A 23687-nucleotide genomic window follows, 5' to 3' on the forward strand; every position below is an offset into this window, starting at 1 on the left:
TCTATTTCATAATTATTCATCACAGAATCTTTACTAATTCCATGATAGCTTCTAAATAAAAATAATCATATTGAAAAAATTCTATTGCTTTCAAAAAGTTCCACTTGATGGGAGATGTTGATAATGAGAGAGACTATGCATATGTGAGGACAGGGGCTATTTATGCAGAAATATCTGTCCCTTCCGCTTAATTTGACTGTGAACCTAACACTGCAGTAGTCCCAGTTACTCAGGAGACTGAGGCAGGAGAACTGTTTAAGCCCAGTAGTTCCAGACCAACGTGAACAATATAGTGAGATACTGTCTCAAAATAAATAAGTAAACAAATAAAATAGTTATTTAAAACAAACAAAATAACTCATAAAGCTCCAGTAAGTTTCCCAGAATATCACATTCTGATCTTCTGGATGTGAAAAATTAAATGCCATTGTTTTCCCAGGTGCAGTGACACATGCCTGTAATCCCAGAAGCTCAGGAGGCCGAGGCAGGAGGATTAAGAGTTCAAAGCCAGCCTCAGCAAAAGCAAGGTGATAAGCCACTCAGTGAGATCCTGTTTCTAAATAAAATATGAAATAGGGCTGGGATGTGGCTCAGTGGTTCAGTGTCTCTGAGTTCAATCCCCGGTACCCTTGCCAAAAAGAAAAAAATAAAAATAAAATAAAATGCCATTATTTCACATATAAATTATTTGTTGTATCTTAACCTCTGCTGATGATTCAGTATGGTTTTAGAAGCTTATCCCTTCCAGTCCTGGCATAGGCCCAGAAATATATCAAGTCTAAATAGAAACAAAAAGGACTTCTTAGAGAAGTCCAGGCTAAAGTCTTAAAGCACCTGCCTAACATGCACAAGGTCCTGGGTTCAATCTCTAGCACTAGGGACAAAACAAACAAACAACAACAAAAAAAAAGGTGTCCTCTACACTTAGCTACATCGTCATCAATTACTATCCACTCAAGAATCTAAACTCAATTTAGCAGACTCAGCAAGATGCAAAATGTCATAAACTCTCGAATACTCTAGGAACAGAAACAAGGATTAGTTCTAGGTAACATGGCTGTTTCCCTGTGGTATAATATATAACTGAAATTATTATGCTTTTAAAAATAATTCTTGGGGCTGAGATTGTAGCTCAGTGGTACAGTGCTCGCCTAGCACGGGCAGGACCTGGGTTCGATTCTCAGCACCACATAAAAATAAAGGCATTGTGTTGTGTCCATCTACAAAAAGGATATTCTCTCTCTCTCTCAAAAAAAAATAATAATTCTTATTATGAAAGTAACAAATATACATTGGCGAAGATATGGAAAATTCAGGCAAACAGATGAAACATATTATTCTTCATAGTACTATTTATGTATATATTCTTTTTTAAAAAATATTTAATTTTTACTTGTAGGTGGACACAATATTGTCATTTCATTTTTATGTGGTGCTGATGTTCAAACCCAGTGCCTCATGTGTGCTAGGTGAGCACTCTACCACTAAGCTACAATCCCAGCCCCTATATATACTCTTTAAAAAAAATTATATTTATTTTTTAGTCATAGGTGGACACAATATCTATTTTATTTTTATATGGTGCTGAGGATCAAACCCAGTGCCTCATGCATGCTAGTTGAGCGCTCTACATCTGAGCCTAACCCCATCCCCTACATATACTCTTAAAACAGAGTTAACTATAAGTTTTTCTCAAGAATTTTTATTTCAGGGTCTGGCGCTGGGGCTCAGTGGTAGAGCACTTGCCTAGCATGCGTGAGGCACTGGGTTCGAACCTCAGCACCACATAAACAAAACTAAACAATCAAAATAAGACTATTAAGGGCCGGGGATGTGGCTCAAGCGGTAGCGTGTTCGCCTGGCATGCGTGCGGCCCGGGTTCGATCCTCAGCACCACATACAAAGATGTTGTGTCTGCCGATAACTAAAAAATAAATATTAAAAAAATTCTCTCTCTCTCTCCCTCTCTCTGACTCTCTCTTTAAAAAAAAAAAAAAAAAAAAGACTATTAAGAAAAAATACTGGGTGAATGTTTATAAGTGTAAGTTTTTCACCCTTAAAAAAAGAATTTTTATTTCAATTACTTAAATTATGTAACTTGGTCAAAAATACTTTTAGCTAATGGTTTAAATCAGCATTCTTATCTTTTTCATTTGTAAGCATTATTATTCATGCAACACATACATATCTACCTACAAATATCAGGAAGGGTGGGTCTAATTTCCAGTATACCAGTGGTATCTCCATTGCTTTCTTTTTCTTTAAGAGAGATATCAGCATGTGGCATGTAATCAATGAATGAGATGTTGATAAACCAATAACTTTGAGTACAATCTAGTGCATATATTGTAAAAAATGTCAGTTTTGTGGAAACATGGGCACTTAGCTCTAGTTACAGATTATGCTGAATTTCCAATTTATCTCAAAGCATCAGTACACCCAGATGTAAGTGGCTGAGAAGGACTAATTGAATACTATTTGTAGTCCTGAAAGAAAAGCTTTTAAAAGCCTTACATAAAAAATGAAAAGTCACAGTCAGGAGAGGTGGTACACATCTTTAAGTAATCCCAGCAACTCAGGAGATTAAGAGAGGAAGATTACAAATTAAAATACAAAAGATTACAAATCAGGAGATTAAGAGAGGAAGATTACAAATTAAAATACAAAAGATTACAAAGATTAGCCTTAGCAATTTAGAGGAGCCCTAAGCAACTTAGAAAGACCCTGTCAAAAAAAAAAAAAAAAAAAGGGGGTTGGAGATATACTCAGTGGTAAGCCCCCTGGATTAAATCCCCAGTACCCCACCCCCAAATCATTAGTACAATATTAACACAATAACACAATGTAAGTCAATAGTGTTAACAAGGTCATCAATTAATACATTTTGCTAAATAGCATAAAAGTAGTTATTTATAAAATACACTCACCATTTGTGCATTAGAATCCCCCAGTGAATGAAGTTCATATGGAACAGATTGTCCATTTTGATCTACTAGATGGAATTCCTCTGCAGAAAGAGTCTGTGTCTGAGTTAGGGGCCCTTGTATATTTTGTGAAATGAGTGAATTATTTGCTTGAGGATCAGAAATGGGCAAAACTGTAGGAGAATCATTTTGTCCAAAAGAAGAATCCCTAGAGTCCATACAGGTTAGATGCTTTTGTAAAGAAAAGGAAAAGAAAACAAAACAATTTAGTCTTTGTAAAATATACTGTTACTATTTTTTACAAAGATGAATGTGTATAATAAAAATGGTAACTTATTTTTTCAGTTAATTATTCATTTTTGTTTTGCAAGAGTTTTCAATTCACATAAGGTATTTCTCAAGTGAATGTTTAATTTTCATTTTATCTCAATTTTATTAAAATAAATTTTATTAAGATAAAATTGACCATGAGAATGTATCCTAAAATGATATATAATTTAACATAGACTTTTCTTGCATACAAACTTTTATGAGTATGTTTAAGCATTACTTTAAGCTTTATATCATAAAATTAAATGTATGACAGAATATGTGGGTAACTAAACATTAAGATTCTTAAACCATTAAATATAATAACTTTTGTTAAGCATAAAAAGTTGCTTAATGAATGGAATCTTGTTTTATCTCAGAGAGGAAAAAAGTTCCCAGCTGAATCTCTACCTCAAATTCCTGAGCCTCTGTTTTTGACTCTTCACCATCATTACAGTTGACTCTTAATGAATCATTAGACTGCTCCATGCTGGCATCATACTCAATTCCATTTTCTCCTACTGTTTAGTAGCTGAAAGAGTTTAAATACATGATCAACTGAGCATTTAACATTTTTATGGAATATTTTATCTTAAACAAATCCCTCATTTTCCCTACTGTGGTACATTATACAATTTAGGTAAAATCATTTCTATTATGATTATCTATTAATAATAAAGTTAATGTTTTTGTTAAATGACTTGGCAAAGAATTCTGTCTAGAATATATTCAAGAAAGAGTAAAGATTAGGATTTTGTAGTTCCTCATCCTATTCTTAATTATACCCCTATACTGGCTTATTAAAATTGCTTTTGTGTAAGACAGTTCTTACACCCTTACAAATAATTTTAAATTATTCACTTCAGAATGATTTAATGCAAATAAAGGTTTTTAACTTTATAAATTGGGTATGTCATATTGTCACATTATATAATTTTAGAAAAGATGTCTGATCCAGGTGTGGTGGCACATGTCTGTAATCCCGGCAACTCAGGAGATTATGTAGATGGGGATTATGTACACAAAATCCTCCCCTTATTTATGGGGAATATATTCCAAATACCCCTGGGGATGCCTATAATCTCAGATAGTATCAAACTCTATATATGCTATTTTTTCCTATTCATACACACTTAGGATAATATTTAATTATAACATAATTTATACAGGAAGACATTAACATAACTAATAATAAAATAGAACAATTTTAACAACATCCTCAGCTGGGTATGGTGGCCCCATCTATAATCTCAACTACTTGGGAGACTGAGGAAAAAAGATCATGAGTTTGAGACTAGCATAGGCAACAAATCAAGACTCTGCTTCAAACAAACAATATCCTGTGATACAAGTTATTTAAATCTTATGAACTGTTTATTCCTGGAAATTTCCATTTAATATTTTCAGACCATGGTTGACTGTAGGTAACTGAAGCCATGGAAAATGAACATGCAGGTAAGGAAGAATTACTGTATACATTTCTTACCATTACAATATAATCACACAAGTTAATATTAGCTTGGCAAAACGTGGAAAATGAAGAAATATGTATACAAAATACTTTTGCATCATTAAGACCTAGTAATTTTCAATTGAGATGATTTTTGTAAGGTTATAAAATCAGTCCTATTTTGATATATAAGTATAAATATCTTTAAATTGCTTCTTCTTTAGAATTTTGTTTTATTTTTTTGGTACCAGGGACTGAATCTAGGTCATCCCATCAGCCAAATAGGTATGACAATTTCCTTGCCAGCGTACTCCCATGCTTTCTAGTGGAAGGACTCCTGAAAGGTGACCTTGCTCAAGGACCAGGGCGGATCTGTGTTTAGGGTGTTCCCGGTTTGGGATAATAGGAGATTAGGGTGTTCCCCCGTTTAGAATAGGGCGTATCCTGCTGCCTGAGTTCCTCTTGAGTTCTTAGGGTCAGACAGTATATTTTGGGAGACAGAAGCCCAGTGGAGTGTGGATTTGGGCAGAGAACGTGGATTCCCCCAGAACGTGTTTGTAGATGGCCGATGTGAGTTCGGGAATAAAGAATTGCTGTTTGAATCTACAAGCTGTGTGGTGGCTCATGATTTGTGCCCAGCCAGAGACTGCGGCATCAGGTGGCTCGTACGCGGAACGCCTGAAGCTTGGGGGTAAGTGAAATTGCTCGCCCCTGAGGGAAGGCGAAGAGAATGGGTGACCATTTCAAAAAACAATGTGTTCTTCTTTTGATTTATTTTGTTTTTCTTTCAAGCTGCCTATCCCTAGAAATTTCTCAGGCAAACTGGAAAAAATGGTTGACTAAAGGTTTGAAGTTTGTCGGCCCTGAGGAAGAGAAAATTGATACAACAATTTTTTATTCCGTTTTTGTTTCATTCAGTTTCGGTTTTGTTTTGTGTTATCTTATTGGGTTGCGTTATCTTTATAGTAGATTAAAACAAACTGAAAAGATGTTAAGTAAATTGTTAGAGGTTCAGAACATGGAGAAAGACATTTTAGATCAAGCAAAAGAGAAGGTCTCTCGAGCTAGTCAGACAGAGGAAGAAAATTTAAAGGAAAAGGGGTTGTTAGGAAAAAGGCCACAACAGGAGGCTGTTACTAACTCCGTTTTATCACAAGAGGGTGTAATTCAACCAATAGCCCCACCGATAGAGACAGCTGAGTGGCCCTCAAACCCCGTAGTTGATAATTGGGATCCTGAGACAGGACCTCAAAGATTAGCATGCCCTGTACTTGAACAGGTAGGAGGCCAGCGAATTCACCGTGCTTTAGATTTTAAAACAGTGAAGCAATTAAAGGAGGCTGTAACAACCTATGGTCCCCAAGCTCCCTTCACGGTAAGCATGGTCGAGTCCATTACTAACTTGGACATGACGCCAGCAGATTGGGCTAGCATGTGTAAATCTGTGCTAAATGGAGGACAATATTTGTTATGGAAGGTTGCCAATGAGGAATTTTGCGCAGAGACAGCTAGGCGAAATGCAGCAGCCGGTTACCCTCAAAGAAATCTAGAAATGTTGCTAGGGAAAGGACCTTATGAGGGTCAGCGGCAACAAATTGAATATGATCCTGCTATATATGCACAAATTGCTGCAGACGCAGTTAGGGCATGGAAGACTTTACAAGAACATGGAGATTTACAAGGTCAGCTATCTAAGGTAATACAGAGAGCTAATGAACCTTACGCTGACTTTGTAGATAGGCTAATTCAAACGGCTGCCAAAATTTTTGGGGATACGGAACAAGCAATGCCATTAATAAAACAACTGGCTTATGACCAAGCAATTCGTTGCTGCAGAGAGGTTATTAGACCATGGAGACATGAAGATTTAAACACATATATTAAATTATATAGAGATATTAATGAACAAGGGCAAGTCTTGGCAGTTGCAGTACAACAGGCTTTAGATGCCAGGCCAAAAATATGCTATGATTGTGAACAAACAGGACATTTTAAAAGGAGTTGCCCCATAGGAGGAGGGTTTAACAAAACTAGGTATCAAAGAAATAGAATACCAGGTATTTGCCCACAATGCCGTAGAGGGAGACATTGGGCTAATGAATGCCGTTCTCAAACCACCATAGAGGGTACTCCCTTATCAAAAAACGGACAAGGACCAGGTATTTACCCACGATATCGTGGAGAAAGGCATTAGGCTCCATTGCCAAAAAACGGAGAAGGGGGCCCAATGCTCCGGGGCCCACAACCACAAATATACGGGGCAGTGGAGGAACCCAGCAACACCATCAGAGTAGTGCCCAGGACACACTGTCCATTAAATCCCTCATCAGACAAACCCGAGGGAGCGCAGGGTTGGACATCTGCGCCTCTGCCAGAGCAGTACTAACTCCAGAGATGGGAGTTCAAATCATTCCCTCAGGAATAAAAGGACCTCTTCCCCAAGGGACAGTAGGCTTATTATTGGGACGTAGTTCATCTACATTAAAAGGACTTACGATAAGTCCTGGGGTAATTGATCCCGATTATGTAGGTGAAATAAAAATTATAGCTAGTTCTCCGAGAGGTATATCAGTAATTTCACCTGGAGATAGAATAGCACAGTTGTTAATAATACCCAGCCTACATAATAAATTTCCTAGTCGTAGTGTAAAAAGAGGTTCCAGGGGATTAGACTCCACAGGTGTAGATTGGGTTATGCTGTCTTTAAATTTAGATTCTCGCCCAATGTTAAAACTAAATATTCAAGGACACGACTTTAATGGGCTACTGGACACAGGTGCTGACCTTAGCATCATATCTAGTCAGGAATGGCCAAAACATTGGCCATTACAACAAGCCACTCAAACGCTTCGAGGCCTAGGAGTGGCAACTAATCCCCATAGAAGTGCAATGGTATTAGATTGGAAGGATCCTGAAGGATGTGAGGGAACTATACAGCCATATGTATTGGATCATCTTCCTATAAATTTATGGGGACGAGATGTCCTAGATCAATTAGGTTTGACGTTAACAAATAACATCAATCCTAATGCGCCCACTACTAGGGCTAGACAAGGTTTTAGGAAAGAAAAAAGATTAGGAAAACAAGGACAAGGTATAGCAGCACCAATTCAAATAGATCAAGGAACAGACAGACATGGGTTGGATTTTCAGAAAGGGCCACTGAGACAATCAAAATTACTTGGAAATCAGAAAGACCAGAGTGGGTTCCTCAGTGGCCCCTGACTAAAGAAAAGATACAAGTAGCCCATGATCTGGTCAAACAACAATTAGCGGAAGGACATATACAACCTTCTATATCTCCCCATAATACTCCCATTTTTGTCATTAAAAAGAAATCTGGTAAATGGAGATTATTGCAAGATTTAAGAGCCATTAATAATGAGATGGTTATTATGGGACCTGCTCAATCACGGATTCCTCAATTGTCTGCTTTGCCAAAAACCTGGCATGTTTTAGCCATAGATTTAAAGATTGTTTTTTTTCAATTCCAATTTATCCCGAGGATAGTCCACGTTTTGCATTTACTATCCCTGCATTAAATCATGAAGGTCCTGATCAGAGATATGAATGGAAAGTACTCCCTCAAGGGATGGCTAACAGTCCAACTATGTGTCAAATATATGTTAACAAAGCAATCCAGCCACTTAGAAATCAAAATCCTGAACTACAAATATTTCACTATATGGATGATGTATTATTGGCACATAAAGATAAAAACATATTGCTGGAATGTTATGCCACACTTACAAACTTATTAAAAAATTATAATCTAGAGATAGCAATAGATAAAGTACAATTAAAATTTCCAATTAATTATTTAGGAGTTCTATTATCCTCAACCATGATCAGTCCACCAAAAATTCAAATACGTGTAGATCAACTCAAGTCACTTAACGACTTTCAAAAGTTATTGGGAGACATAAATTGGATAAGGCCTTATCTAGGCATACCAACAGGAGAGTTGGGACCTTTATTTGATATTCTAAAAGGTCCATCAGATCCAAACTCACCTCGCATGTTAACTCCTAAAGCAAGAAAGGCATTGAAAATTATTGAAACACATATGGAAAATATACATTTGGATAGAATTGATATAAGTTTGCCTTTATTATTTATTGTACTACCAACAAAAAATATTCCTACAGGAGTATTTTGGCAAGAAGATTTCACCTAGGTAAAGCTACAAGGCCTTTATTATTATCTTATGTGTTGTACGTTTGTTTGCACATTTGTGTTTTGTGTTGTATGTCTGTGTGTTCGTATGTCCATATTTCATATATGAGGAGCGCTCATGAAAAAATGGATCCGAATTATTTTTTTTTATTCACGTGATTTAAATGGCTTAATTTAAATTAGGTAAACAGCTGTTAAGGATTGTTTTTAAAGGTGGTTAACAGATCTGTTTGTTTACTAATTTAAATCAGGTAAACAGCTGTTAAAGATTGTTTTTAAAGGAGGTTAACAGATCTGTTTGTTTACTTTCACCTTTCCTTTTCATTATATTTTATAATTCTTTTCAGGATAATGTCTCTTTAGCATCATTGCCAGAATTCCTATCTTCATCCCAATGAATATAACTCAACAAGTATGCTCAATCAAGGAGTCAACTTACTTTGCGAGGAAACGGACTTTGGGAGGAGACGGACATATTGATAGATTCCTCCACTTTGAACCGCTTGCAGAACTTGCCTGGACTATGTAACTATCGTTTAGTGCAGCAAATTGTGGTAATGCTGGCATATCCTTGCTGATGGTGTCACCAGTGATGCAATTTTTATTTCCTTACCAGTGCACCACATGTTAATTGGGGTAATGCTGGCATATCTTCGCTGATGGTGTCACCAGTGATGCAATTTTTCCAAAGGAGCTGTCAATTGGCTTGGTATCGTGGCATTTCTGTATCCTCCTCCCTTCTGATAGTGATGGTCTAAAATTTGGGGGCCAATGGCTATATGCTGGACCGGTAGTCAGTGACAGGTATGATCCAGTTGCAGTGGTATCAACCTAAGACAGGAGGCTGACGCCTAAAGGTCAGTTTTCCGATGACGGGTAAGAACCATATATTGAATTGAACAACCTACCAGGCACGGTCCTTAAGCCACATTACTTGTTGTTTAATTAATCAGAAGGGGGGAGATGCTGGGAGCCATCAGCCAAGTAGGTATGACAATTTCCTTGCCAGCGTACTCCCATGCTGTCTAGTGGAAGGACTCCTGAAAGGTGCTCAAGGACCAGGGCGGATCCGTGTTTAGGGTGTTCCCGGTTTAGGATAATAGGAGATTAGGGTGTTCCCCATTTAGAATAGGGCGTATCCTGCTGCCTAAGTTCCTCCTGAGTTCTTAGGGTCAGACAGTATATTTTGGGAGACAGAAGCCCAGTGGAGTGTGGATTTGGGCAGAGAACATGGATTCCCCCAGAACGTGTTTGTAGACGGCCGGTGTGAGTTCGGGAATAAAGAATTGCTGTTTGAATCTACAAGCTGTATGGTGGCTCGTGATTTGTGCCCAGCCAGAGACTGCGGCAATCACACATACTAGACAAATGTTCTACCACTGAGTCACATCCTCAGTTCTCCCTTTAGGATTTTAAATAATCACTTGCATCTTAATCTAATTTATTATAAAAATTCCAAAACAACGTATAGTTACTTCTTGGGTTATAGAAGAGCATTTAAAAAATAGCTTTCCACTCTTTTAAAAATTTTTGTTCACTATATTACTTGAGAATAAAATTTTTTCAAAGAGGTTTAAGAAACAAAATGAGACTTCTGTTTTTGGAAATATGACAGATTAGATGCTTATAGAAGATTCTTTTGCTACAAACACCAAGGCTGAGGCAGGAGGATCACAAGTTCAAAGCCAGCATCAGCAATCTAGTAAGGCCCTAAGCAACTTAGTGATGTCGTGTCTCAAAATAAAATATTAAAAGGGTTGGAGATGTAGCTCAATGGAAACCACCCCCGGATTCAATCCCTGGTACCAAAACCAACCAACCAAACAAACAAACAAACAAAAAAAAAAAACTAAAAAATTGACCTAAAATATTGTGTGGCTGTCCACTCTATTGTTTTTCAAAAAAAGAAAAGCAAAAGCTGTGAGAATCAACAAGAATAAAATACATAGGAATAAAATTAGCCAAAGAGATTATAAACACTTATACACTGAAACTAAAAATCATTCATGAATATAATTAAAGAAGAAAAAATTTTAGAGCTGGGGGAGTAGCTCAGTGGTACAGCACTTACCTATTATCTGTGAGGTCCTGGGTTTAATGAAAAGAACTTAAAAAAACAAACAAACATGGTGCTGACATAAGGATAATATATATCAATAGAACAGGACTGAGAGTCCATAAACAAATTATTATATTGACGAGTAAATGATTTTTGACAGGACACCAAAAGAATTCAATGGAAAAAGACACTTTCTTCAATAAATGGTGCTGCAGATAAGTGAATATCCACATGAAAAACAATGAAGCTGGCCAGGCACAGTGGCACATGCCAATAATCCTAGCACTCCGGAGACTGAGGCAGGAGGACTGCCAAGTTTGAGGCCAGCCTGGGCAACTTAGTGAGACCCTGATTTGAGAAGGAAAACAAAAAAAGGGGTCTGGAGATGTAGCTCAGAGGAAGCAAACCCCTAGGTTCAATCCACAGTACCGTAAATAAATAAATAAAAAGGGCAAAGATATTTCTTTAAGGAACATGGTAAAAAAAAAAAAAACCATGTTGAAATGACCAACAAGCACATGAAAAAAAAAAAAAAAGATCGGTGTCATTAGTCATAAGAAAATTCAAATCAAAACAGTAAGATACCACTTCATTTGCACTAGAACAGTTATATATATATTATACACATACTTAACACATTTAAAAAAATCTATATTTAGGTATATATTGTTAGAGTTAGACATATTATAATATGTGTGTATGTGTGACAATCTGGAAAATATGAATGTGAACAGATATTTGACAATATTAAGTAATTTTTGCTGTGTTTTTTAGGTATAAGAATGATAATACAGTAAGGTTAATATTTATGGATAAAATTATATCATGTTATGATGTCCAGGATTTGTTTCAAAGAACATCAAGGTCAGATAAAGTAGTACAATATGAAAAAAGACCACCATACAGTATTAATTGTTAAAGCTGGTAAATGAGAGCCAGGCACAGTGGCATATACCTATAATCCCAGCAATTTTGGTAGCTGAGAAAGAAGGATTCCAAGATCAAGGCCAGCCTGGGATACTTGGTAAGTGTCTGCCTAAAAATAAAAATTAAAAAGGGTTGAAAATATAGCTCAGTAGTAAAGCACCCCTGAGAGTTCAATCCCCAGTGCCATAAAAACAAACAAATAAAATTGATAAATGACTAACAGGCATTGGTTTGTTTCTACTTCTGTATATTTTTAAATTTCCCTTTGAAAACATTTTAAAAATGAATATAATTTAGGGCCAAATAGACAAATGCACTGTCAAAGTACAATAGTTCATTATAACTACCTTAAGTTAAGCAAACAAAAAACATGAAAATAAACCGAACAAGCTTGATTGATTGGACATACTTAAAACTCCATTCCTGACAATTAAAGAACGCGTTTCTCTGAACTCAGAGAACTTCAAATACTAGATCGAAAACATAAAAAAATATTATGTAACAAAACTTGTTGGAAGGGTCTCGGGTTATGGCTCAATGATAGAGCACTTGCCTAATATGTGTGAGGCACTGGGTTCAATTCTCAGCACCACATAAAAACAAATAAATAAAATAATTAAAAACTTGTTTGATACAACTAACATAAAATTTCAAGGTAAATTTTATTTTCGGAAAAAAAATTCAATTGTATGAGATAAAAAGGTTCCAGAGATCTATATTATACATCACAATGGCTATAATTAGTAAAAATAAATTGTAATATTTGAAAGTTGCTGTAAACTAGATTCTTGGTGATTTTAGCCTGTTAAGTAGGGCTACAGATGTGGCTCAGTGGGTATGGCAATTACCTAGCATGCACAAGGCCCTGGTTTCTATCCCAACAACCACATATACATACACACACACACACACACACACACAGAAGAGTATACAAGATAATGCATATGTTAACCAGCTCAAATTAACCATACCACAATTTATACATATATGAAAACATGATGTTGTAGCATAAATAAATATAATTTTTGTCAACTAAAAAATAAAAAATTATTTAAACCACTTTCTTGGGGGAAAAATGAACCAACTGATCAACTTTTAAGGTGAGAAATACAAATGCAGACACATACAAAGAAAGTCCATATTAAAGAGATCTATTCAATGCAATAGACCATAAAGACACAATAAAGAAGCCAATGGGGCTGGGGTTGTGGCTCAGAGGTAGAGTGCTTGCCTAGCATGTGTGAGGCACTGGGTTCCATCATCAGCACCACATAAAAATAAATAAAAAGATATTATGTCCACTTATAACTAAAAAATTGATATTTTTTTTAAAAAGAGAAGCCAATAATGCCACAGGTTGATTATCTGAGAAAAATATTTAGCAAGAGAGAAAAAAGAAAGACAAAAAATGCCGGTAAAACAACAAAAAAGGGACTAACTACAAAAGATAGGGATATTATGGATAAATTCCTAGAAAAAAATAACTTACCAAAACAGATTACAGAAGAATTGTAACAACTGAACAGTCCTATATACATTAAAGAAATTGAATGTGAAAAATGTTCCCACCCACACGCACACAAAAACCCAAGGCAAGACATTTTAAGAAAGTTTTAAAAAACCATGTTTTTTCTTAAAAAAACAATTCCAATCTTATATATACTCTTTTATATTGTAAAGAGAGATTACTCCAAACTTATTTTATAACCTACATGACAAAATTGACAAAGACAGTACAAGGAAGAAAATCTATAGAACAATTTTAATTGCTATATGCACTAGGTCCTTGCAATTCTGGAAGAACTCCTCCTCCCAGGAATAACCAATTTCTAGACTCTCCTATAAACTTGCCCTTTCTATGCAAACTAACTAATCCAGACACAAAACACCCAGATCAACTTCCTTTATGGGGCACTTACCCTCTGGGACACTATTTCCTTGTCCTAATTACTTTAGGGTCAGGTATCAGACAAAAAGGGACAGCCAATACACCTAAGTCCATTGAAATGGTTAAAACTAGCCAATATTAAACCTACTTGGTCTGCTTGACCTGTCTGCCCATTCTTTTTCTTGAAAACCACAATTCAGGGTTTTTGTGTTTTTTTTTTTTTTTTTTTTTGTAGTTTCCCACCTTCTAATTGCTACCAACCTTTGTGTTGTTTTGTGTGGCCCTATGTGGTATGGCATGTCCCTCTCCTCTTGGAAGCTGTGAGTAATAAACTATCTTTTCAAAGGCAATCGACTCCTGTTCTGTTGGCCTCACCATACCTGAATAGAAACAAAATCTGTTTTAAAACAATCATAAATATATAAATATAACAATCCAAATAAAATAATCAGTAAACAAAATCCAGCAATGTACAATAAAAATATTGTATTACATCCAATCTAAGATTCCATTGAATTTTTTTTTTTTTTTTTAAATATTTCGTTTTAGTTATTGGTGGACACAACATCTTTGTTTGTATGTGGTGCTGAGGATCGAACCCGGCCCGCACGCATGCAAGGCAAGCGCGCTACCGCTTGAACCACATCCCCAGCCCATGAATTTTTTTTTTAATATTTATTTTTTAGTTGTAGTTGAACATAATACCTTTATTTATTTATTTATGTGGTGCTGAGGAACAAACTCAAGCCCCTGCACATGCTAGGTGAGCATTCAACTGCTGATAACCCCAGCCCCAGATGTCACTGAATTTAAGTGTACCCTTATTTTATGAATCACTAAGAAAGAAAAAAAGATGAGAAACAATGATACATATTTTCTTATCACTTGAAAGTTTTATTTCATAATTATTGAAAGGGTCTTTTTAAACTTAAACATTTTTATCATAGAAAACTATTTTAACTAAATAGTGCATATAAATACATAAGGGGAAAATACATGGAAAATCTAAGTTATCCCTTTGCATTCAGAATCTAATTCTTGGAATCACTTCAATTCACTCACTGGTATTCAATTTTTTCTTAAGGAACTTAATCTTATCTTTCTTTTAATATTTATTTTCTAGTTGTAGTTTGACACAATGCCTTTATTTCACTTATTTATTTTTATGTGGTGCTGAGGATGGAACCCAGGGTCTCTTACATGCGAGGTGAGTACTCTACCGCTGACCCACAAACCCAGCCCCTTAATCTTATCTTTAAAAAACTCGTAAGAAAGAAAACTTAAAAACTGAGCTTTTGGGCTGGGGATGTGGCTCAAGCGGTAGCGCGCTCGCCTGGCATGCGTGTGGCCCGGGTTCGATCCTCAGCACCACATACAAAACAAAGATGTTGTGTCCACCGAGAACTAAAAACATAAAATAAAATATTAAAATTTAAAAAAAAAAAAAAAAAAAAAAACTGAGCTTTTAAGATGGCTTTGCAATTTATGTAGAACAAATCTTTTTTAATCCAGTTTTGGAAGTATTGATGAAACATGGCTGATAACTGCCTTCTTTTCCCCTCCAAAACCCTTCCTTGTAGCTATTAGGTTTCAAAAGTTGAAATAGCATTCCACCACTGTCACTAAGTGGCTGGGACTCATCCTTTTAAGTTTTGATACTGGTGCTATTGTATGGGTAAAGACATAGCAGAACCTGCTCTTTGGCCAACAGAGACTATAAGACACCACTAGTTATAAATTATATTAATTTCAAAGATGTAAAAATGTGGAAAATGTGCATTCCAGAAGCTGACATCAGCACATTTCAGGCCCAAGGGTAAAAATTCCAGGCTGGGGTTGTGACTCAGGGACAGAGCACTAACCTAGCAGCACCACATAAAAATAAATAAAATAAAGGTATATTGTCCAACTATAACTAAAAAAAAAAAAAGTAAAAAAAAGTAAAAATTCCTTTCAGAAAAGACTATCAGGGCACCTGATTTCTGGGGATGGAAGAACAAACAGGAAGTTTTTTCATGATGCTTAGACATCCAGGCACTCAGAAGTTGCTGATGCAATTGTCCCAGTTTGACTTGGCTACTGCTCAAAATGGCAGCAGATCTTGGTGTCAACAACATGAAGCTGATTTTACAAGAATGAAGGATGCTGGAGTTAGGGACCATGAAGTGTTTTCTAAGATTTCAAAAGAAGGTCTGCACTGTGAAACACAGTGCAGCAGGCTGGAGTCCTTGTGGATTGTCGTTGAGTATGTGATATGTGAAGAAGTGAAAAGGAAGCCAAAGCTGCAGTGGAGACCCCCCAAGATGAAGAAATGCCTGTATCATAGGATATCTGCCAAGAAATGTTGCAGGAATCGAGCAGAAATAAGCCACAAGAGAGATCATGAAGGTTGCAAACAGCAAGGCCATAGGAGTGAGGCAACATAAGCCCTTTGGAGAGAACATTACGATGCCATGTGCCCTAGACTCTGGATGTGGAGCCACAGGACTTTTTTACTCAACTGGATTTTGGTCTTAATTTGATCCCATTTTTCTATGCCCCTATTTCTCCCTTGTAGAATGGAAATGTTTACTTTGTTGTGCTATTACATATTGGATATTGATTTTTATAGGGGCTCATGCTGAGAGTTTGCCTTGAGTCTCAGAGGAGACTTGGACTTTCAGGCAATGCTGGAACTTATGTTAAGACTATAAGAACTCTTGGAAATGAACTAAATGCATTTTGCATTGTGAGGTGGGCATAAGCTTTGGGAGTGAGGGAAGAATATTATGGTTTAGATATGAGGTGTAGCTGGGTTAAGTGGCACATGTCTGTCATCCCAGTGACTCGGGAAGCTAAGGCAGGAGAATCACAAGTTAAAGCTAGCCTTGGCAACTTAGCAAGGCCCTAGCAACTTAACTTAGTGAGACCTGTCTCTAAATAAACTATTTTAAAAAGGCTGGGGATGAGGCTCAGTGGGTAAGTGCCTCTGGGTTCAACCCCTGGTACCAAAAAAATAAAAAATAAAAAAAAAAATATGAGCTGTTATCCAATAACTCATATGTTATACAATACAAGAATTTTCAGAGGTGAAATGATAGGATTATAAAAGACTTAATCTAGGGGCTGGGGTTGTGGCTCAGCAGTAGAGCACTTGCCTAGCACATGCGAGGATCTGGGTTTGATCCTTAGCACCACATAAAAAATAAATAAAACAAAGGCATGTGTCCAAAAATAACTAAAAAAAAAAAAAATTTAAAAAAGCACCTTAATCTAGTCAGTAGATTAATCCACTGATATGGATTAACTGGGTGTTAACTATAGGCAGGTAGGGTGTGACTTCATGCTCCTGGGGTTTATATTCTGTTCCTGGTGAGCAGAGCTCTCTCTGCTTCTGATGGCCATGTCCTGAGCTGCCTTCCTCTGCCATGATATTCTGTATCACTCAGGCTCAGAGATATTGAGTTGGCTGTCTATGGACTGAGACCTCTAAGCTTGTGAGTACTAAATAATCTTTTTCTCCTCTATCATTCTTGTCAGGTCTTTTGGCCACAGTGGCAAAAAAGCTGACTAAAAGAAATGTATAGTTCAAAACTACAAAATTCCTAGAGGAAATATAAGAGAAAACCCAGATGATCTTGGGCGTGGCAATGACTTTCAAATATAGCATGAAAGGCACAATTTATAAAAGAAATAATTGATAAGCTGTATGAAAGAAATAACTGATAAGCTGGACTTCATTAAAATTAAAAATTTCTGACTTCAGTGGGGAAAAAAATCAAAGGAATTAGAAGATGAGCTACAGACTAGGAGAAAGTATTTATAAAAGAATACAAGATTTGTATCCCTAATATACAGCAAACTATAAAAACAATAAGAAAAAGAATCCAATTTTTAAAATGTTTGAAAGAGCTGAAGAAATACTTCATCAAAGAAGATATGCATATGGCAATTAAACACATGGGAGGATGTCCAACAGTATATGGCAAACTAAATCTTAACAATAAGATGCCATTATTAACATTTATATTTTATTAGAATGGTTAAAATAAAACAACTGACAATATAAAATGCTGGAAAGGATGAAGAAAAACAGGAATTCTCATTCATTGCTGCTGGAATGCAGAATGGTACAGATCCCTTGGAAGATAATTTGCAGTTTCTCATAAAGCTACACATAGAATCTAGCTATTCTACTACTAGGTATTTACCCAAAGGAATTGAAAACTTATATTCCACAAATGCTCATACACAGATATTTACAGCAGCTTTATTCATAACTACTAAAACTTCAAAGCAAGATGTCCTTGACTAGTTGAGTAAATAAATAAACTGTGGCATATCCATAAGTGAAACTTTTTTTTGGTCTCTGTGATGGGGATAGAATCCAAGGCCTTGTGCATGTGAGGTAAGTACTTTACTGCTGAGCTCTATCCCTAGCCCATGGAGGTTTTCTTGGTGACTTAAAAAAAAAATGGCTGGGGGTGTACCTACTGGTATAGCACCTGCCTAGCATGTGGAAGGCCCTAGGTTCTATCCCTAGCACCACCAAAGCCAAAAACAAATGAAATATAAAAATCACAAAAAGACACAGAGAATACTTCAATGCCTATTTTTGTTTCTAAATGAAAGAAGCCAATTTGAAAGGCTACATATCATTATGGTTCCAAATATATGACATTCTAGAAAAGGGAAAACTATACACACTGTAACAGATCAGTGGTTGACAGAGGTTGTTAGGTGTATAAATGGGGCAGGAAAACGGATGAATAGGTGAAGCACAGGGGACTTCTATGGTGATTGAAATAATTCTTTATGATACTATACATGATATCATGTATTTATCAAAATACACAAAACTGTCCAGCCCAGAGTAAACTTTAATGTAAACTATAGACTTTCATTCATAATAATGTATCAATAGAATTAGTTTGACAATTAAGAAATGTGTCATACTAATGCAAGATGTTAATAATAGAGAAGCTGCGTGTTGTGGTGGGGTAGGGGATGGGGTCTTATTATTTGCTCAATTTTTCTATAAGCCTAAACAATGTTAAAAAAAAATATAAAGGCTTTTAATTAAAAACAAAAACAGGAATTAGAGTGATTGGGAAATAAAGCCAATAGCAAATCACAGTATATAAACTCTAAAGTTATCTTGAAATTTTTGATTAAGTTGTCAAACTCTGAACAATTCTGGAGTTCAAGTATACACAAAACTACTTTTTTTTTTTTTTTTTTTTTTGCTAAAACTTGAAATAAAAACAGAAAAAGCCAGACATGGAGGCACAAGTCTATAGTTCCAGGAGGATCACAAGTTAGAGGCCAACTTTATCAAATTAGCTAACCTGGAAGCTGATAGAGCCCACAAGTTTGAGGACAGCCTGAGAAAAATAGAGAGACTCCATCTTAAAAATAAATAAACCAACCAACCAGAAGTGTTTAGTGAAAGGGTCAGTTAGTAAAACTGCACAAATCTGTTGGAGTATTCTGTAGTCATTTGATCTAGCTCTGAATTTCAGCTTTACACTTAGTTGTCAAGTTGGGCAATCATTCTAAGCTTTAGTTTTCTCATCTGCAAACTAGGAATAATATTATATCCACTTCATAGGGTTGTTGTGAACATTAAATAAAATAATGTATGGAAAAGCCTTGGCATAAATCCCAACACATTGTCAGTATTCAATAAATGTTCATTTTTTATTACATATGTAAATTCACCTATCTAAACTAAATAAATCCATTGGTTTTTGAAGGTAAAAATTCTAATCATTTCACTGATGTAATGAAAACTTAATGGCACTTGCCTGTAATCCCAGTGACTCAGGAGGCTAAAACAGGAGGATCACAAGTTAGAGGCCAGCTTTAACAAGTTAGCAAGGCCTTATAAGCAACTTAGTAAGACCCTGTCTGAAAATTAAAAAATAAAAAGGGCCAGGGATGTAGCTCACTAGTAAAGTGCCCCAAGGTTAAATCCCCAGTACGAAAAACTGAAACAACAACAAAAAAATGGTCTTAGTATGAAGCTTCTAAATGAACTTCTAAACATACTTCTACATCATCTTTGAAAAATTGCAAAAACTTTACACTTTTAAATAACTAATAAGCTCTATTGAATTATTACTGCTTAATTTAAAAAATTCACACATCTCATTAAATGTAGTAGAGAATGAATATAAAATTGACCTGGATTTAATGGGGAAAAAAATCCAAATTATTAACTTCTCTGAACTTCAATTTCAGTTTAAAATCAGAATTTAGTATGGGTGATCTTCAAAATTCCAGCCAGTTTTAAGGTTTTTGTGTCTAATAGTTGATTATCCTAATATTTTATTTAAATATTATTTATTTATTTAAAAAACATTTATTTTTTTAGTTTTAGGTGGACACAATATCTTTATTTTACATTTATGTGGTTCTGAGGATCGCACCCAGTGCCTTGTGCATGCTAGGTGAGCACTCTACCACTGAGCCACGACCCCAACTCTAAATATTATTTATTGATTGACTTTTAATGTGCACTGAGCAGAAAAATAAGAGAGTTCTATTTTAAGAGAAAACTTTTACAAAGTTAGATTCAAATGAAAATGAAGTTCTACTGAAGAACTTATTAAAACTGAAATATTTATTGTCAAGAATACAATTCAACTTTCTAAAGTAAATTGTCTAACGTACAATTTGGATACAATTAAACTTTTCTAAAATAAATCAAGTATATTGACATACTGTCTAAACATGATGACATTAAGATTAAAAATTTCTTAATATTCTAGGGAGCTCTTTATTTTGATTTTTAAACATAAACAGTAGTGTGGTAGGTCAACAGCAATTATGAATTTAATTACCATAGCTATAAAATAGTTTAATATTACCTGAATATCTCTATGCTTAATAATTATTAGGTAGAATTATTACCATTCTACTATCCTATGATGGAAGACCTATTATTATAATCCTTTTATTGAGGCTCACTATTCAAATTTTAGAAGATTATCCATAATATGGCACTATGTTAAATGTGTTTTACCTGTATCATTTTATTTAAACCTTTAAAATATCCTTGATTCAGTTACTTGCTCCAATTTGCATATAATATTCAGGCAAGTTAAGTAAATTTCCCAAGATTATATTTAAGAAATAACAAAGAACTCAAACTGTATGTGTTGACTCCAAAGCCCATCTTTTGAAGTCATAGACAAAGCACCCACCTTTGTCTATTAGTCAAAACTCCATAGCTTTAAATCATTTTTTTGATAGGTTAATAAAATAAATTCTGCTCATTTTTGTTTTCAACTTTTCCTGGTAAAAATTTATTAGAGGCAGTTCCTAACACAAAAAAAAGCTCTCCTGTCAGTAAACTAAAAATCTCTGTCTGATCTCATCCAAAAGCTAGAGGTCTAACAGTAGCCATTGAGAAAACATTCTGTAGAACAGATTCAGAAGTGGACTTGGGAAGGAATTGTAAAAACTGGAAACAGTTTAGGGAAAAGAACTGCAAAAGTTTACTCTGTTTCTTTCCAGGTGCCCCATTCCACAGCTAGCCCCTCAAAAATGTTTTCCACCTTATCTCCTTTTTTGTCTTTTCACTGACATTTAATAAAACTTGTATGGGCATTAAAACACATTTTCTATTAAAAATACTTTAGATAGAGCATTAGCCATTAATCAATTTGCATAAATTTTTTTAATATTTATTTTTTTTAGGTGTAGATGGACACAACACAATGCTTTTTTTTTTTTTTTTTAATGTGGTGCTGAGGATCGAGCCCGGGTCTACTGCTGAGCCACAATCCCAGCCTTGAATTTGCATAAGTTTATAGAAGAAAAACTTTTTTTTCCTTTTAAGATGAGTTGGAAACAGCTATTCTGAGGGAGTGAAGAGTTTAATTTGGAGGTAAGGAAGCAATTATAACTATAGACTGAAAGAACTTTGAGGGATTTGACAGTCCTGAACTAAATGTGAAGACTGAAGGAAGTATGAATACCCTAGGTAAGTACACTAGTAAAGGGGTAGTGATACTGACAAAGGAAGATTGTCAAACAAACCACTTTTTGAAAATTTTGCCTAGACTTGGATTTTGCCAATGAAAGAAAAATAACTTGATTTTCTTATGGGAATGCAAAATGCAATTATAATTTAAACAAACTTTCTGTGGTTATAGAAGGAAAATTCGATTTAAAGTAATTCCCATATAGAAAAATGGGTTTAAATATGAATACCTAATCCACTGTTGAAATAGAGATTAAAAGCAGTTCTAACTTTACGAACATCCTTTCAGAAAAATAATTTGTAGTGAAAAGTACTATTCCTTCTCATTTCTTCCAACAATTTCTACTACTCTCTTCAGTCCTGACAACTGCAGAATGATTTAAAATACCCAATTTCCCCATCTATCCTTGATGTCAGTACATGCATAATTTATTATCACTAATTCCCAATTAACTCAATGTAAAGTTTTTGAGAAGTGAAATATTAATAACATTAACTAGGTATAAAATGTTTTTTTCCAACTGGTAACCATAAATAGAACAATTGCCTATAACAAAGTATAATTTGACTTTTTCATTAATATGTAAGAGATAATAGTTAACTTATAAAGCTGTTGCTTTCACTTAAATTAAAAATAAAATGATTACCTTCAGGCAGTGGCTCAAGTTTAAATTCCAGTCCTCAAGCATTCTGCCACCCCCAGAATGCTCTTTCATGTTCACCAAAGTTCTTCCTTTTGGGGGACACTAAATAACAGCTGTAGCTTCATTTATGTGAAAGTTATAATTGTGTCTTCACAGCAGCATTTTCTCTGTAATGAGAAATTATTCAATGTATATTTGATTTTTCTATACATGAATAAAACTACTAGATTTCATTACGCAGGTTTTATTGAAAAAGTAGCTATTACCAGCCACACTTGGTAGAACCACTTGGTAGTTCTCAGTTGAAGAGAACTAAAGACCATGCTGCCTTTACAGATAATTACATGTGTCTTAGAGTAGGTGATTTAACCCCTCTGTGCCTGTTTTCTTATCTAAAATTAAGAATCCAGACTATGGTTTTATTTCAACTCTCACACTCTACAAAAACAAATGAAACAGACCTCTGCAGCAACTTATATATTTTACATCTATTTCCTCAAGGAAAACATTTACTAACAGACTATCTTTCCAAGCCACAAGAAACTTTAAAACCTCTTCTCTCTCTTACTCCCAACCCTATACTGATAAACTTCTTTCTTTTTGCTTCCTTCCTTTTGGTGGTGTTGGAGATTTAACCCAGAGTCTCATATATGCTGGTAGGCAAGTGATTTACCACTAAGCCACATTCCAGCGCTATAAATTTACTTCTTAAGTAAGAAGCACTGGGATTGGATGAAAAAAAGAAAGAAAAAAATTATTAAATTTGGAGTTAAGCCAGTTAATGATCAGACTTCAGAAAACAGTATTCATTTTTTTCTGGCAAACTGCTATCTAGAATACTATCATATCACATTACAAAAGTAGATTTTATCTTATATCAAAAAACTAGAGCCTGGTGTGGTAGTGCATGTAACCCAGTGAATCAGGAGGCTGAGGCAGGAGGACTGCAAGTTCAAAGCCAGATTCAGCAATTTGGCGAGATCCAGAGCAACTTAATAAGAAGGGCTGGAGATTTAGGTCAGTGGAAATCCTCAGTACCAAAAACAAAACAAAACAAAACAAAAATTGGTGCTTCAGTTTTTTTATTTATGGAGAGAAAGGCATTTTTATTGTTTACATAGTGAATGCATAGTAGATGAAAAGAACTTAGGATACTAACATTTTTTTTCATTTTGTTCAACAGCAATTCTATTTGTTCTAAACTATAATATTTCAGGTGTAACTTCCAAAAAAACTGTCTTATCACTTAGTTATTGTGGAATTTCCCCCATAGATTTCTGTGTATTAAAATTTATTGGTTATGCTGGGCACAGTGGTGCACACCCGTGATCCCAGCAACCC

General features: G+C 35.2%; 1 protein-coding gene across 1 annotated transcript in view; it reads right to left on the reverse strand.

The window, feature by feature from the left end:
* Positions 1–23687, reverse strand: part of Carf (calcium responsive transcription factor) — a 67134-nt gene that overhangs the window by 40911 nt on the left and 2536 nt on the right. Inside the window, exons 2-5 of the mRNA XM_076866887.2 lie at positions 22350–22513; positions 13995–14113; positions 3645–3765; positions 2928–3155 (exon numbers count right to left, since the gene is read on the reverse strand). Of these exons, the coding sequence (XP_076723002.1) occupies positions 2928–3155; positions 3645–3722 (306 nt within the window). The 5' untranslated portion in view covers positions 3723–3765; positions 13995–14113; positions 22350–22513. The remainder of the gene's footprint in view (positions 1–2927; positions 3156–3644; positions 3766–13994; positions 14114–22349; positions 22514–23687) is intronic.

Source organism: Callospermophilus lateralis, chromosome 9 (genome assembly GCF_048772815.1).
Source record: "Callospermophilus lateralis isolate mCalLat2 chromosome 9, mCalLat2.hap1, whole genome shotgun sequence".
Taxonomy (NCBI): domain Eukaryota; kingdom Metazoa; phylum Chordata; class Mammalia; order Rodentia; family Sciuridae; genus Callospermophilus; species Callospermophilus lateralis.